The sequence below is a fragment of the Microtus pennsylvanicus genome, chromosome 1 (genome assembly GCF_037038515.1).
Source record: "Microtus pennsylvanicus isolate mMicPen1 chromosome 1, mMicPen1.hap1, whole genome shotgun sequence".
In the NCBI taxonomy this organism is placed as follows: domain Eukaryota; kingdom Metazoa; phylum Chordata; class Mammalia; order Rodentia; family Cricetidae; genus Microtus; species Microtus pennsylvanicus.
The window spans coordinates 222,631,736-222,648,713 of NC_134579.1; the positions used below are offsets into that span (position 1 = coordinate 222,631,736).

The following is a 16,978-nucleotide window of genomic DNA, read 5'->3' on the forward strand; positions in this document are numbered from 1 at the left end:
AAGTTAAACAGTGTACAGAAGGAATTTATACATGAAACCTAGACTGCTAATTTAATAATCATACAGGACTCTATTGTAAATCATGCAGAGAGTATTTGTCCACAGTTTCCATAGTTTATAAATTTATTAATAATGATGTTTGTAATTATTTGAGACTTAAAATAGGAGGTTTAAAAATCATAGGTAGTACATTGACCTAAAATTTCAATTTTAACTGTGTTTTTCAACATTAACAATGGCAAGTCTGAAATTTCTCAAGTTCCAAGAATATCTTCCCAACAACTCCTTATCTAGCATTTAATGATAAAATTAACTAAAAATGAAATGTATTCAAGCAATAGCACTTTCACAAAAGTCTTATAGACTTAAATGAATGGATAAATGTATAGTTGAAATTTATGCTTCATTTGTAGAAATAATGCTTTCCAAAAGAAAAGCAAATACAATGCCTAGCAATTACGTAATTTGCTAATAAAAGCAGTCTTCAAGTTTGTGCGTTTAATTCTTGATGATAGCTCCTGAATTAGTAACTAACAAAATAAATGTTGAGTACTTACAATGGCGGGGCAGTAGTCTGAAAATGACCAGCACATGAAATGCAGCTGCTCTTCTGATTATTTTCACATTACTCCTTATCACAGTCTACCCTTCTTACTAGCTCGTCTTGCTGACTTTTCTTGACATAACACCTGTGAATGGAAAGGAAAAATATAAAAGAGCCTAACAAGTGTAAATTCTCAAAAAATATTAAGATTGCATTTGTCTTTTCCACATGGAAAATCAACTACTTGATTAGAGAGTAAGATTTAAATAGTTATAGTTTCACACTCTTATATTTCTTCAGTCAATGTAAAATGATTCTATGTTTGGAAAGCTGATAATTCTTTATAGCCAGTCTTATTGAGAATTAATGAGATTGTTTTGAAAATACCATTCACAGAAATATTTAAAACTATATCTTCACAGATATACAGTTATCTCTGTAAACATACAAGAGTCAATTACAAACAAAATAAATCATACCATCTTTAAATTTGAATGCAGGGCTATCTCTTCCTTCATGAGCTTTCCCTAAGTGATGTTTATAGCACAGCACTACTCAGTTGTCCAACTTTCTACTCTTCTCTCAGGCCTCTTGTGAATTTTGAGGCTACAATTCACTTTCTCATTTTGTAGTAGCCATTATCTGAGTACCTTGTCCCTAGAGTCCAGTATGATGATGAGATCCAAAGAGCCTCAATGACTTTTTACTTGTTTAAATAATATTCTCTGAAGAGCATGAAGAAAACTTGAGAATCACTGAAGGAACATTGAGTTTCCTTCAGAGGGGTTCCTGATACTGCAGAGTAGAGAAAAATAAAAGTGTGAGTGTATGTATCTGTCTTTTTTTCTGTGTGTATGTGTCTGCAACACAGACATAGAGACTTCAGAATGCTATGAAGTAGTTCAGGGAAGAAAACACAGACAGAAGGCAGTCCCTTGTGAATTCTGTGATTTGGATATAAATTATTTTTGACTATTTGGTACAGAAAAGCAATGGAATATTCATTCCTCCTTCACTGATTTATTTTATGTTAAAAGATAAAAAGAAATGCATGTTAAAATTAATGTGCACTGTCTCTCTCACTGATAACTAAAGTTATTCAAATTTATTTTGGAAAAGTAGATGATGATGAAAGGAGTCAAGAACTTGTGTGTGTGTCTGTGTCTTTGTGTCTGTGTGTGTGTGTTTGTTCCAGTTTTATTAGTATTTGTCCACTATACAGTCACTTTTGAATCTACTGACACTATTTAAAAAATTTTTTTCTTTATTGACTGCTAGTTCTGGTTTGTCATTTTCTTAACTTGGTGCTTATTTGCTTGTATGCTGTGAATTTTTTTTCAAGAGAGAGAGAGAGAACATAAAGTTGGGTGGGTATGGAAGGAGAGAGATTCTGGGTAGAGTTGAGTGAGTAAAAAGTTAAGACATATTTCATGAAAAATTCTGGTTAAAGTTCATTATTCTAAACACATACATATATACATATATGAATAACTTTTTACACAGATGAAAACTATATTCCATTATGAATGTGGTTGTATTAGGTTTTCCTCTAATATTCCTTCATACATAAATGAAAGTACACTCACAGGAGTTCATTCACACAACTTAAAATAATCATACATGTTTACACAGAGTACACAAAGGACATGACAATGAAATAATAAGAATTTTATAAACCCAGTTCTAATAAAAGAATTAAGCAATCCAGATATTTATGTCTAAATGTTTTAAATCTTAACATAAGTGATTCTAATTTTAAGAACTAGAAAATGTAGAACTTTGGTAGAGGTCCATACTGTTGTGCAGTCAACAGAAAAAGCACACAAAACAATATCTAGGTAAAATATTTGTACGTACTTACTACTTGACCTAGCTGTCACTTTAACTTTCAGCTGCAAGCTCTGCCTGCTCCAAAACCAATTATGACAGAAAGTAAATTAGATACAAGACTTTGGAATCAGCTAGGTAGGCTAGGTAATTGATTATTTTCCATGAATTTGTCAAATGCAAATGGACTAGATATTGTTTATGTATTTATTGCCTGTATATATTTTATATAGTTATTGTATATAGTTTTCCTTATATTAGTTATAATCTTCTTTATTATTATAGACAAAAGTGGGAAATATAGTGTTATATTATTTGTGTTTTTATAAATAAAGCTTGCTTGAAGATAGGAGGGCAGAGTAACTATAGTAGCCAGTTATACAGGCCAGGAAATGGTGGTATATACACCCTTAATAGCAGGAAATGAATAAAGAGACAGATAGATCTCTGTGAGTTTAAGGCTATCCTGGGCTACACAAGATTCAATCTGTGTAAAAGAGAAACAGGCTCACACAAAGGTGATCCCAGCACTTTGGATCACATGCCTTTAATTTCAGCACTAAGGAGGTGGAGACAGGAATGATATGGCTGGGCAGAGAGGGAAATATAAAGGGGGAAAGGACAGAAACTCAGTGGAGTGTGGAGTCTGAGATTGGTGCAGAGCATTGCAGAATCATCCCTTTGTTTTTGGTAGAGGCAAAATCTCTTTAGTGGCTTGGCTGTTTTGATTTGATCTTCAGCTTGAATCTCAATATCTGTCTCTGGGATTTTATTATTCATGTTACATTTTGGGTCATCCTTGTGTATTCCTGGGATTTCCCTAGAATCAAGTGTATCCCTAAGCCTGCAAAGGCTCCCTCTCTCAAGATATCTCTTTCATTGCTCTCCTACTTTCTCCCTCCCCCAACTAGACCATCTCATTCCCTCATGTTCTCACCGCCCATCCCCTCCCACCTACTTCCCTCCTACCCCCAGTTTATTCAAGACATTTCATCTATTTCCCCTTCCCAAGGAAATCCATTTATCCCTTGTTAAGTTGATAAACTCCTTCAATAATGTGACAAGATACAATATTAACTAAAAAAAAATCAGTAGCCCTTTTCTATACAAATTATAAACAGACTGACAAGGAAATCAGACAAGCATCACCATTTACAATAGCCACAAATAATATAAAGCATCTTGGGGTAACACCAACAAAACAAGTGAAAAACATATACGATAAGAACTTAAGAAATTGAAGAAGATATCAGAAAATGGAAAGGTCTATGAGTGTCATTTCCTTTGTATTTTAACAAATAAAGCTTGCCTGTGGATCAGAAAAGTAAAACAGGAACTCTGGCCAGCCCTACAGACCAGGCAGCAATGATACACACCTTTAATCCCAGTAATCACACTAGTCTGTCATAGAAATTATATAGTGAATAGGATTATTCCATAGTGTAGGCCTTTTTGAACAACAGGTGTATGATGGCCTTGGTATGTGCCTTCTTGTATTACATTACATCATCATTGATATATAGTAAGTGTATTCTCTAGTAAGCCTAATGATAGTAGGGTAAATGAGCTGTAATGAAATCATGTTACTAGACCTGAAGTTAGTAGGAGGGCGGAAAAGGCTCCTGTAAGAGGTCATGGGCGTGCATTAACTATGTGAAATACATGTGTTTGGTGGGTCATTATTGTTATCGTGTAATTAGAGGCTAACTATAAGGGTAAATGCATAAGCTTAGATTAGGGCTACAGTAAACTCTAGAATGGTGAGTAGGGCTAGGATGATGAATGTAATCGCTGCAGTAGGTGGGCTGATGCTTGTGAGAACTAGTGTGGCCCCTCCAATGAGATGAATTAACAGCTGTCCTGAAGTGATACTGGCTGTTAATCAGGCTGCTAGAACTGTAGGTTGAATGAATAAGCTGATAGTTTTGATAATGATGGTATAGACCTTCAATCCCAGAACTAGAGAGGATTATACAATGGGAAGAGAGAACTCCCAGTCTCAATCTCATTCTGAGGTTTCCTGAAGGAAGGGTCACCATATTTAGACTGAGGTCAAGGTAAGAGCCAGTGGCTGCTTTGCTTTTCTGGTCTTCAGGTTAAACCCCAACATCTGTCTCTGTTTTTTATTATTTGTGCAATAGATCTCCTGTGCTCTTGGATAAGTAGGATCAACATAATAAAAATGGTAACTCTATCAAAACAATAGATTCAATGCAATCTCTGTCAAAACCCCCAACACAATTGTTTAGTGTGAGGCACTATGAGCTCTGCTTAGTTGATTCTGTGAGATTTATTGATATGTCCTTAATCCCTATGGTTCCTACAATCCTTCCTATTCATCTTCCACAGGATTGCCTGAGCCCTTCCTAATGTCTGGCTGTGGGTCTAACATCTGAATGGTAACACTATTATGGTAAGAAACTAGTTACAAAATATGTCAAAATTTCCAGATTCAAAGAAGTTAAAAACTCAGAGTTTCCCAGCCTTTCAAAATCTTAGTATATTTCTTTTATAGGCTAAACTTCAATGTGATTTTGAAAGTATCATTGTAAAGAACCTTCAGTAAATAATTTGGCAAGTGTCCTTTAGAATAAGGAAGTAGGGGTAGGGACCAGAATATGTCTGTAACAACATTTTCTGGCAATAATTGGCTGTGCAGTTGCTATGTTAGTGTACTAAGTCTGTTAAATAGCTCATTTAGCAAATCCTTCTGAGTAGAAAGAAATATAGTTTGGTCCCTTTGAGACTGGGCATACTTGCATGTTACCATATACCTTATACCTATAACTATTATGTGCAGAGAAAAGATGTTCATTTCTCATATAGTCTCATTGAATTTTTCAGGGTAAGACTGACTTTGACTTAAAAATGCTTTTATATAGTAAAAACTGGATAATATTTTTTTCTGCAGAAAATATTTCAGTCTCTTTCAGAAAGTCTAACTCTGGTCTTCTGAAAGAGTGTCTGTGTACTTTCTCCTGTCTCCATATTTTCTACAACATAAAGCAACAGTGAATGAAGCTAAAATACAGTTTTGTCTGGAATGACTCAATCCTCAATTTGTATGTTCCCAGTTCTCTTCTATGTGATTCATCAGGAAGGTAAATCAGAACTGAAGAGGAGTAAACTATGAGCAATGTATTGGACACAATGTCTTTATCTCAAAAAGAAAGGGTAAGTTTTCCAATATAACTTAACCTATTTTATTTATCTTTTCTCCCATTTAGGATCAGCTCATCTTCATTTTGAGTCCTGGCAAACCTAAAATAACAGAAACATGTTTTCTTCATTGGTGCGAAGCTGGTAATAGTTTGTGTTTCTTTATCTTACCCTGGACTATGAGACTGGACAGTGTCTCCAGTAATCTACATACTTCCTATTCGCAAAGTGCAGGGTCCGAACAGAGAAGAGGTGTGGGCCCTCAGGACAGAGAGGGATTTTGTGATGAAGCTGCTGAGACGGTATGATAATGGGGAGGAAATCAGTGTTGGGGTTCAGCATAAACTTTCTATTTACAATTCACCCTGTGGATTTGATGTAATGGCTAATACAGGAAGTAAAAAACAGAAAGCAGCTCTACTTAAATCTTAAAACAGTGTATAGTACTTTGTTTACACTTTCATGAAATTTGTCCTGATTCATCTCATGATTTTCCTCCTCTGATTCTTACTGGAAGTTATGTTCTTTCTCTTTTCACTATGATTCTTCACGTAACTAGGACAGATACGATTGCAGTATAGATATAGAGGTTACACCACTTGAAGCACAAAGGCTTGGCTTCTGGTCCTGTGTCTTGTCTGGCTGCTGTTGATAGACAACCAACATGGTCTTGGTAATTACAATATGCTGTAATGTGTGCAGACTGGAACAGCACAAAATTGTCTTATTTGGGTATTTAAAACTGACTGAATAAAGTGACTGAATAAACAATGCTAAAACAAAAATGAGACAAGAATCTACTAGGGATGACAAATCTAAAAAATTTACACATACAAACTTTAAAACAGAAATACATTAGAATACCACATTTCACCATGTAAATCTACGTAGGTGGTCTGAGGAAATGGTATTTACATTTTGCTCTCTGTCCAGACAAAACAAGAGACAAGTGGTTTTAGAAAAGGAAAGTTCATCAGGCTCTAATTAGTAGAACTTACAGAAATAAGGGGCTGTATTGGTGTGATTGTATGGAGCGCAAGTGGCGAGACACGTCTGGAACGGTGATGCTGAAAGCGAGAGTGAGTATCTCAACCACTGTGATTTGAAACAGTAATAATTTACAGCACATGAATCATTCCATTTCACAAGCTACCTTGTCCATTTACAGTGATGATAGGGAAAAGGCAAAGATAGAGAGAATATAGGAAAACTGAAGGAAAAAATCTAAATGCTGGTCCTTGTTTTCTGATTAGATACACAGAAAAGACAAATCACTAAAAGCTGTCAGTGATTTTATTAATTAATTCCTGGGATATTCAAATTTATTTTCTGGATTAATTACTAGATTAGAAAGATAGATAGATAGAAACAAAATAGATACATAGAAATATATGTGGCTATGTATGCTTGTAAGTATATATCCCAATGTGATTGATTGTACTTCTGCCATTACATTTTATGAGATATTAGGATATAATAATTGTAAAATGTTGTGCCAAAGGAACCATAGCTGAAACTATATAAATATTAAGATAATCTTTATAAAACAGAGAGAAGATATGTAATTTTGCTATTCCTCTAGAAGGTAGTTGAGGAAGAGAACTTCCACTCTTCTAAGACAGGGGAAGTAAAACATGAGATGCCCTTCATGGCCAGTCTGCTTTATCTGGCTTTTGACATCAATATTCCTAAGAGACTTCCATTATGACTTTTGTATGTGTTTATTTGTGGGATCATGAATAATCATTCTCACTTTTGTTTGAACATTGTTTATTTATTCAATTTTATTACGCCTAATAAGGAAAGTTTCTGTTCTTCCACTTCACACTGATTACAAAACCTGCTTGTATAACACACAGCAGCCAGAGATGACTTAGGATCAGACACAAAGCCTTTGAGCTCCATGTTTTCTAACCCATTTAATTTTTCAGGGCAAAGCTGATTTTTTTTATAAATATAATGAGAGAGCAACAGATGTATGAAGCAGGAGAACCCTGGATTTTTATTACACCTAAGCTCTTCAGTACCTCCCACACATAAATCATAAAATTCCACTGAATAACTAACTCGGTAATATTTTATTTCAGGAGATAAATGAAATTTGCCTTTATTTTAATTACTTTTATTTTTCTGTGGGTCTGTCTGTCTCTTTTTTCCCTATATCTGTGCCTATCTCTCTGTGTTTCTGTCTCATCTATCAGTCTCTCTTTTTTGCTCCGTGTATGTGTGTCTGTGTCCGTGTGCCCATGTGTCTGTGTATGTATGTATGTATGTGTGTGTAGTGTGGTGAAAGTCAAAGGGCATTTTTCAGAAGTAAGTAGTTTTTTCTTTCTGTCATGTAGATTCTAGGGATTAAGTTTAAATTGTCAGTATTGATGGAAGCACCTTTTCTGCTGAGCATCTCACCATGTCCTGGTGAAAAAATCCTAACAAAGGGTGTTCTTATGTTTTGCATGCCTCAATTTTATGATAAACTAATGAAAACACACCCAAAATCCATCACATTATTTTCAAGAACCTTTTACAAGAAACCACTTAGATCTCTAAACTTTTGTTTTTGAAGTCAAACTACCTAGGTGAGATTTATCGATTAGTTTGCCTAGATGACTTTTCCCTAATTTTTATATCACTGGAATCTACACCATTAGATGTGTTCTTTTTCAATTTTGCCTTCATTGCGAAAATACTATATTAAGATGCTATATAGTATTTTCTTTATGTTTTTATAGTTAGAAAAACAAAAAAATGTCATTTTTTTACCATGTGGCCACTATAGAAACACTACCAATATTTTTAAGGTTGATTTATCTCAGCTACTTGGAAGAAAAAAATAGGGTTTGAAAGAACATAAAAATTTAGCAAATAAACAACTTGAAATTAAAGTTCTTCACATTACTGAAGAACCAGTCATGAAAGTCACCATAGCAATGATACAGTGGTGTTTAAACATATCTCTATAAGATTATATTGATTTCACTATCCTTTATAAAAACCCCAGTTTCTTTATTCAATAGCCAATAAAAGCAACACATATGCAGAAGGACTTCCCACAACACACTCTTGCTAGAAACAAATTATTACTAAAAGAAAGAAAAAGGTTATAAAATAAAGTAATATAAACATAAAAACAAATAAACATCAATAAGACAAAACAAACAGAAAAAGAAACTAGCCAAGTTTCAAATGTTACAAGGTGAGCTTTGTACAAATAATTTTGGTTCATCCTTTGAAACAAAAGACAATTCTGGAAGAGTAAAAAATGAGTGTTATATTTTAAAGAACTAAAAAAGCATGGGATAAAACCAGACTCTCTGAACATGGCGGACAATGAGGGCTGACTGAGAACCAAGGACAATGGCACTGAGTTTTGATCCTGCTGCATGTACTGGCTTTGTGGGAGCCTAGTCTGTTTGGATGCTCAACTTCCTAGACCTCGATGGAAGGGGAGGACCTTGGACTTCCCACAGGGCAGGGAACCTGACTGCTTTTTGGACTGGAGAGGGAGGGGGTGAGGAGTGGGGGAGGGGGAGGGTAAAAAGAGGCGGGGAGGAGGCGGAAAGTTTTAATAAAAATAAATAAATAAAAAATTAAAGTGAATGCTTTGTAAGACTAAACTAAAGAAGAGGTATTAGCAAACTGTAATATATGACATGAATATGCCACAACAAAAATAATTACAGATATAACTAAATATCATTATTTACTAACAAATATCATTATTTTGCTAGATTGATGATCATTCAAAGAAATATCAAGATTGAGAAATTACTTTACAAAGAAGAGAAGTATGACATTTTCAGGAAAACATGAAAATGTAAGTTATTTCTGTAAAATTTTGTATAATGCTAATGAAATATATTTTTGTTTTTAGCAGCCAACTAATATAACATTTTTTTAAACACTTAGCTTTTCTGAAAATAAATTATTACCACACTTGTATGTATGATAAGGGTATGCAGACACACAGATACAGATACACTCAAAAATCTCTGCAGAAACTATGTATATATTATGATATTGTTAAATTTTATAATACTTAAGACTGTGAATTATAAAAGCATGTGAGATGCAACCAGTGAAGACATCCTATCCTGACTACCTGAAATCCATCTCTGAACCCTTATGATGGAAGGAGAAAATTACATCCTCTCTCCTTCACATGAATGTTACAACATGAGTGCACATGCAGACACACACATGCGTGCACACATATGCACACACACACACATGCACATATACACATACAAAGATCAACACATGAATAGACACAAACATGATAATAATTTTATAGAAATTCTAGGTCAAAGTGATGGCATGAAATTGCATTAATCATTTTTTCAATCACATAAAGTACAAATATTTAAATAAACAATTAAAAGAAAACACAAAACTTAACATTGCAACAATGGAATTTTTAAAATACTTCTGAAAAAAATTATATGTATATATACACATATATAATTTTTAAAAAATACCTTTTTTTGTAGATATCAAAAATTTTAATAAAAGCTCAAACTTACAGGTAGAGAAGTTTAATTTTTAATGGAATATACTTAAATGTATTAAAAACATAATATAGTTTTCTTTGATTATAACAAACTCAAATTTTTGTACAAACCCTTATTTTATCATGGTCACAGTAATATGGTATCTTGAATATAAGAGGTAATTTTGAAATATGAATATCAAATAAATTTTTGTAAAGTATAATTTATCCAGGAACTAAATGACTAAAAGAAAGATATGATATGGCATGTACTTCTGTACATGTGTTGCTTGCTTTTATTGCTTGATGAATAAAGGTATTTTGGCCAATGGTTTAGCAATTTAAAGCCAGGTGGGTATTCCTAACAGAGATAGAGTAGGAGAAATTATGTAGCCACATAGTACCAACAATTCTAGTAAACCAGTCTTGTGTCAATACATATAATAATAGAAAAGGGTTAATTTAATATGCAAGAGCTGGCTAGGAATATGCCTGAGTCATTGGCCAAATAGACCTATAATTAATATAGTTTCTGCTTGATCGTTTGGGTCTGGGCATCCCTGAAATGAAGGTTCAGTCTCTGTTTACAAAGATGAATGAATTGAATTGAAATTTTTGTTATAATGGAATCACAAAAAGTAGTTGTCAATTGTATTAAATAGTGCCTTTCAAATTATAGATCACAGGAAGAGAATTAAGCAATGGGGTCAATGTAAGTATGCATGTACTCATTTCTTCATACACGTGCATATATCCCTGTATCCATGAAGGTTCTCATTTCTTGAAAACATCCAGAAGGAAGCAGAGGAAATATTTGTGTTTATACCCATTAACAAACACATGTTTTTCCTAAGTTTCCAAATTACTAAGACATTTTTTCAAAGACAGAACAAATTCTGCAGTTTGGAACATTAATGGGAATCAAAGTAGAGTTAAACAACATTCATATTTTTCAGTCCTGAAATTCAAAACTTTGATCCAGTACAATAAACTTTTGAGTCAATGTTAAATCTTATTGAGAACTAAATATCTATGCTGATAGACACTGGGGTAATTGAAATCTTCAGGGATTTCATAACAAAGAAAGCTGGGACAAATGGCCTGGGATAGACCCAGTGAATTTCAAGTTTCAATGATCTAAATATGCTATTTTTTTTTCTTGGCAGGTTAAACATTTGTCAGACTCTTCTTATCTACTACATCCACTGATATGATGTATAACAATAGTGTGACTGAATTCATTTTGTTTGGCTTGACACAGAATCCAGAAAGGCAGAAAGCAGTATTTGGAGTCTTCTTGATTCTTTACCTTATGACACTAATGGGGAACTTTCTCATTGTGGTGACCATTAAGAAAAGTCGGATACTTGACAGCCCCATGTACCTTTTTCTCTTCTATTTGTCCTTTGCTGATGCTTGCTTCTCTACAACTACAGCCCCTAGATTGATCGTGGATTCCCTCTCTCAGAAAAAAACCATTACCTACAATGAATGTATGACTCAGGTCTTTGCAGCTCACTTCTTTGGGTGCATGGAGATCTTTGTGCTTATCCTCATGGCTTTTGATCGCTATGTAGCAATCTGTAGGCCTCTAAGATATACAGCTATAATGAGCCAGCGTATCTGTGGTATATTAGTGATTCTTGCCTGGGTAGGTTCTTGTATCCACTCTTCAGCACAGCTTTTCTTGGCCTTAAGATTACCATTCTGTGGCCCAAATGTTATTGATCACTATTTCTGTGATTTGCAGCCCTTGTTGAAACTTGCCTGCATGGATACCTATGTGATAAATTTGCTAGTTGTGTCTAATAGTGGTGCCATTTGCTTGGTAAGTTTCATAGTACTATTTATCTCCTATATTGTCATTTTATACTCTCTGAGAAATCACAGTGCAGAAGGAAGACGAAAGGCCCTTTCTACTTGCACTTCTCATTTCATTGTGGTGGTCCTATTTTTTGGTCCCTGTATATTTATATACACACGTCCACTAACCACTTTTCCAGTTGACAAGATGGTGGCTGTGTTTTATACAATTGGGACACCTTTGCTCAACCCTCTTATCTATACTCTGAGAAATGCAGAAGTAAAAAATGCAATGAAAAAAATATGGTGTGGTAATGACTTCAGTTGATAAATACTATATGATGATTCTAAAGTATAACACCTTAAGAGTTTAGCTTTGATACAGGGACTGAAAAGAAACGGTATTTCTGAGAGTATATAATCAAGATATCTTTCACACAAACACACACGTGTGTGTGTGTGAGTGTGTAATACTTTGGAATCAGTAATATGTCTTAAGAGATAAATGATCTTGCAATCAAGCCTAATAACTTGAGTGCAATCCCTGAAACATGCATGATTGAGACAGTAAACTGTCATAATATGTCCTCTGACCTCCTCACATGTGTCCTGTTGGATACAGACACATAAATAAGCAAATAAATAGATAAATATATTCAACAAAAATTTTAAAAATCAAAATCTGATTCAGTTCTCACTTATGGATAGAAAATAGATAATTAAACATGTACATGTGTATGAAGTTGCAGGGTATATATTCTGCTTCATCTTGTGGATGTTTGGAAGTCTCTTAAAGAATAATAATAATAAGTCAGCAAAGTTAAAGATGAGGACAACTTAGAGATGATGTCATTAAAATGAAGTTGTTTTTAATAGTATGCAAATAAAAACACAAAGTAATAAATCATCGTGACAACGGAGTGAAATATAATGGAAAACAAATGACGAAGACACTGTTACCAGCTATGTCTGTGTGTGTTTGTTGCCATACTGGAAAAAGGTTTAAAGAGAAATGTAAAAACAAATCCTCTTTAGAAGTCTTGACATTTCTAACTACAAGCACTTGTTACAAGAGGAAGTTATCCTTTGTTATCACTGAGGACATTCCCTTATCTGTCCAAAGTGTCCCATCTTTCCAGTCAAGCTACTTTCTGTAAAACTTTTATATGGTTCCTCATGAAGAGTGAAAGGCAAATGACTGTATCACTCTAGCCCTGAGAACACTGTTAGTAATGAACACTGTCAATATTGAATAGTGTCAACCAGAAATTCTTACCTGTATCTTCAACAAAGCCAACAAGAAACTAATCTTGCCTAAATTTTTATTATCTCAGATCTTTGAATCAATCAATGGGTTGGGATTTATGCTAAATAATAGCATTAACAGAGTGGTAGTCCATTCCATTGTGTAAATGTGTGCTTTTACATGTGTATATGGATGTGTGTGTCTCTGTGTGTGTGCATGTGCAGAACTTGAAGCAAAGATAAATCATATCTTTATGATTCTTACTATTAACTACTGATCAAGAGTTTTCCTCTAACTGCTTTATTTTGGAGATTAATGTATTTTTAGCATACTGTCATCATAGAAGTATGCAGGGTGGCTGGATAATATTTTGCAATTTCATATAGAGTCCAATCAAACTTTCAAATATAATAATTAATGGCATAAGTGTTAATGTATAAATATGTTGACTACGATATGGTAATTTATTTCAATTGACAAAGGTGTTATACATCAGTTACACGATAAAAACTGCACTATTAACTAAAAGAATAATAATATATTTTTGTTTTGTGGCAGGATCTCACCATGTAAATCTGTATATCCTGGAACCTATTTTGAACGCAAAGATGGCCTCAAACCCAGAGACATCCTCCTGCCTCTGCTTCCTGTTGGCCTATCTTTATCTAGTTAGTAATCCTTACATATTAGGCAAATATAAGGTCATATTTCTCACTTTAAGATGCTTTTTAATATTTATATTTTGTGATTAATACCCATTAAAATTAATTATAAGGTTATTTTAAAAAGTTTCAAATAATAATATTAGTTCTATTTTTTAATTACTGCTAAACAAAATAATAAGTATAAAATTTATAAATATATTATCATAAAACATTTCTAAAAGTTTTTTTGAAATTTGGCCTGTAATTGAGAAGTAATGGAAAAATGAAAAGTAGTTTCATACTCATTCACATTTTCTGCTTGAATGCACTACAAAAACAAAAAAAAAGGACACTATCAGTGTTGTAAAATAAGTATCATCTTTGGGTCACTTTGACAGATGATAATGACCTTTGCCTTCTAACAACCATATAGGCATTTGCATGCCTCTCATCTATCAGTTTCCTTCCACTATATGTATGTTTTATTTTCTCCACCTGTTGGTCTCTTTCTTGAAATGTCATAGCTATTTACTCATTTATTTCTCCTTTTAGATTTTTTTGTCCACAGATTATCATGTGGTTGTTTGTATTATAATATTTTTATAAATTATTAGTGTCCTTGTACTTATAATACTGATTTACACAATAATTATTTATCCTGAAGAAATCATAAGTAAAATATTATCTGTAATTTTACCCCTGAGTAAAAATCTTCACAATCCCCCCCCAAATAAAGTACCTTCCTAAAAGTCATCATAGAATTCAACTTCTGTGATATTAATAATCTTTTATATATGGGTTATTATTAATTAATAGCTTACTTAATTATTTAGATAATTTTAAAACTGTAACTTTTATCATTACTCAGAGGAAACAAATATATTGAGATAAAGAATAATAACATTAACTGGGGTCATAGCTCAGTAGTAGAACACTTATCTGTGATGGGAAAGATAAGCAGTCACTCCCCATTTTGTTGAGAAAAAATAATGGCAGAAAAGGAAGACAGAATATAATGATGCAGGCTGGCTTCACTGAAAAAACCACACTCAGTCTCACAGTCAATGTTTTATTCATGCAAATTCGTTGACCATATTGATGAGTTCATAAACATAGCTTCAACAATTATATCATATACTTTAACCATATTCTGAACTCTATTCACCCCAGTTTATCCCTCAATATCCTACCCATGTCTTTTTCTTTCTTTTGAATAGTTCCACTTTTCTTTTCTCTTACATATATGTTTCTTTTTTCATGTTTTAATATGTATTAACCTAGGCAATACATTATAGTGGCACTCACTCAGGGGATCAAATGTTAACATATTTTTAAGAGCAGTTAGAAGAAAATAATGTGCTTCATGTCTTGTAGGTAGGTGTTTAAGAACACAAGATATATTTTAGACAAAAAGGGAATAGAAAGATGGACTGACATAATTCTAAATGAAGCAAGGAGACACTAAGGTATTAGTAAGTCAAGAAAAGGTTCAATGCTGAAAAATTTATAAATCCTATACTTTATATATTTTAAATTATATCATTTATCTCAATAGCTACAAACATAAAATACCTTTCTGATTTCTAGGGAAGGAAGGGCAGTTTTATTCATTATTCATTTCTGAAAGAAAGACTACTTCATATGAGAAATCTGATGCTTAGCATAAAAGTTACTTGGAAAAAAACTTTCTAATTCCTCCAAAGCTTCTTCATAGCATTTTTCATCTCTGCATTCCTCAGTGTGTAGACAAAGGGATTCAGCATGGGTGTGACAATTGAATCTGACACAGCCATGGCCTTGTCTATGGGGTAAGTAGACACAGGCCTCACATATAAGAAAATACATGGCACAAAAAACAATACAACCACTGTGAAGTGAGAGCCACATGTGGAGAGAGCTTTTTGTCGCCCTTCAGAGTTATGAGTCTTTAGAGAACATAGGATAATTATGTAAGAGACAATTAGAATAACAAAGATGGCCATACACATCACCCCACTGTTAAATATGACAATGAGACCCAGGGTATGGGTGTCCATACAGGCCAATGTCAGCAACTGAAACAAATCACATAAAAAGTGATCTATGACATTGGGACCACAGAAAGGTATTTGATACATGAATAGAAGCTGAATGGTTGCATGTGCAAAACCCCCTACCCAAGCACCTCCCAAAAGCATGCAGCACATATGAGTACTCATGATGGTTCTGTAGTGAAGAGGTTTACAAATGGCCACATAACGATCATAGGCCATCACAATGAGAAGAATAATCCCCACACCTCCAAAGAAATGCTCTGCGAAGAGCTGAGCCATGCAGCCTTCAAAGGAGATGGTAATATGTTTGGAAAAGGAGTCTACAATCAATTTGGGGGCAATGACAGAAGAATAGGTGATATCCAAAAGAGACAAAAAAGTGAGAAAAAAGTACATTGGTGATCTCAGACTCTGACTTGTGATCATGGTCACTATGATGAGCACATTTCCCAACACCATGACCACATACATGAATAGAAACACAGTAGAGAACAATTTCCGCAAGTGCCAGTTCTCTGTAAGACCCAAAAGTATGAACTCCGTAACATTGTTTTGATTTCCCATTTATTTTGTGATTAGCATTCCAGCTCATAGTTGTTGAACCTAAAAAAAGAAAATGTGATTTAAAATTAATCATCTGTGTTCTTCTAAGTCATAAACTCTCATATTGACTTTCTGTACCACTAACCATTCTGCCATATAAGGTAGAAGAAATATGCTTTGAACTCTAGTCATGAAGGCCAGTATGGTGACCAATGACTATACTGCCATCACTTGATGCTTAGAGCAAGAAAGAGCAGAAGTTCAAGATCAAAGTCATCCTTGACTGCATAGTAGTTTGCTCCTGATTAATCTAAATGAGACTATCTCTCAACAAAACTGTTCTTTCAGGTTAAAAAGGTTTTTCTCTCTCCTTTTAAGCTTATGTTAATTATCAATGGGCAACATTTTTGAGGAAAGAGGACAGGGTTTCTCTGTGAATCTTTGGCTGTCGTGGAACTCACTCTGTAGACCAGCCTGGCCTCAAATTCACAGAAATCTGCCTGCCTCTGGTCACTGAGTGCTGGGATTAAAGGACTGCACCACCATCCCCCAGCTTAGTGTGCAACTTTTGACCTACATAGGTGGTTAGACTTCATTTGAAAAATAAAAGACTGAGGTACAATTAGTTTATAAATATTTTGATGGCGGCATATGTCCAGGATTTGTTGACCATATATGTAAGAAAATTTAGCA

General features: G+C 34.0%; 2 protein-coding genes across 2 annotated transcripts; one reads left to right on the plus strand and one right to left on the minus strand.

The window, feature by feature from the left end:
• The first annotated feature begins 11,226 nt into the window (after positions 1-11,226).
• LOC142835108 (olfactory receptor 4C11-like) lies at positions 11,227-12,147 on the plus strand. Its single transcript, XM_075948330.1, has one exon. It carries the CDS (start codon positions 11,227-11,229, stop codon positions 12,145-12,147), a length of 921 nt encoding a protein of 306 aa, XP_075804445.1.
• A 1,230-nt stretch (positions 12,148-13,377) lies between these two features.
• Positions 13,378-16,324, minus strand: LOC142835156 (olfactory receptor 4C6-like). Its single transcript, XM_075948470.1, has 2 exons — positions 15,407-16,324; positions 13,378-13,440 (listed from the first exon to the last, which is right to left on the minus strand). Exons 1-2 carry the CDS (start codon positions 16,304-16,306, stop codon positions 13,378-13,380), a joined length of 963 nt encoding a protein of 320 aa, XP_075804585.1. The 5' UTR covers positions 16,307-16,324.
• Positions 16,325-16,978: the final 654 nt, after the last annotated feature.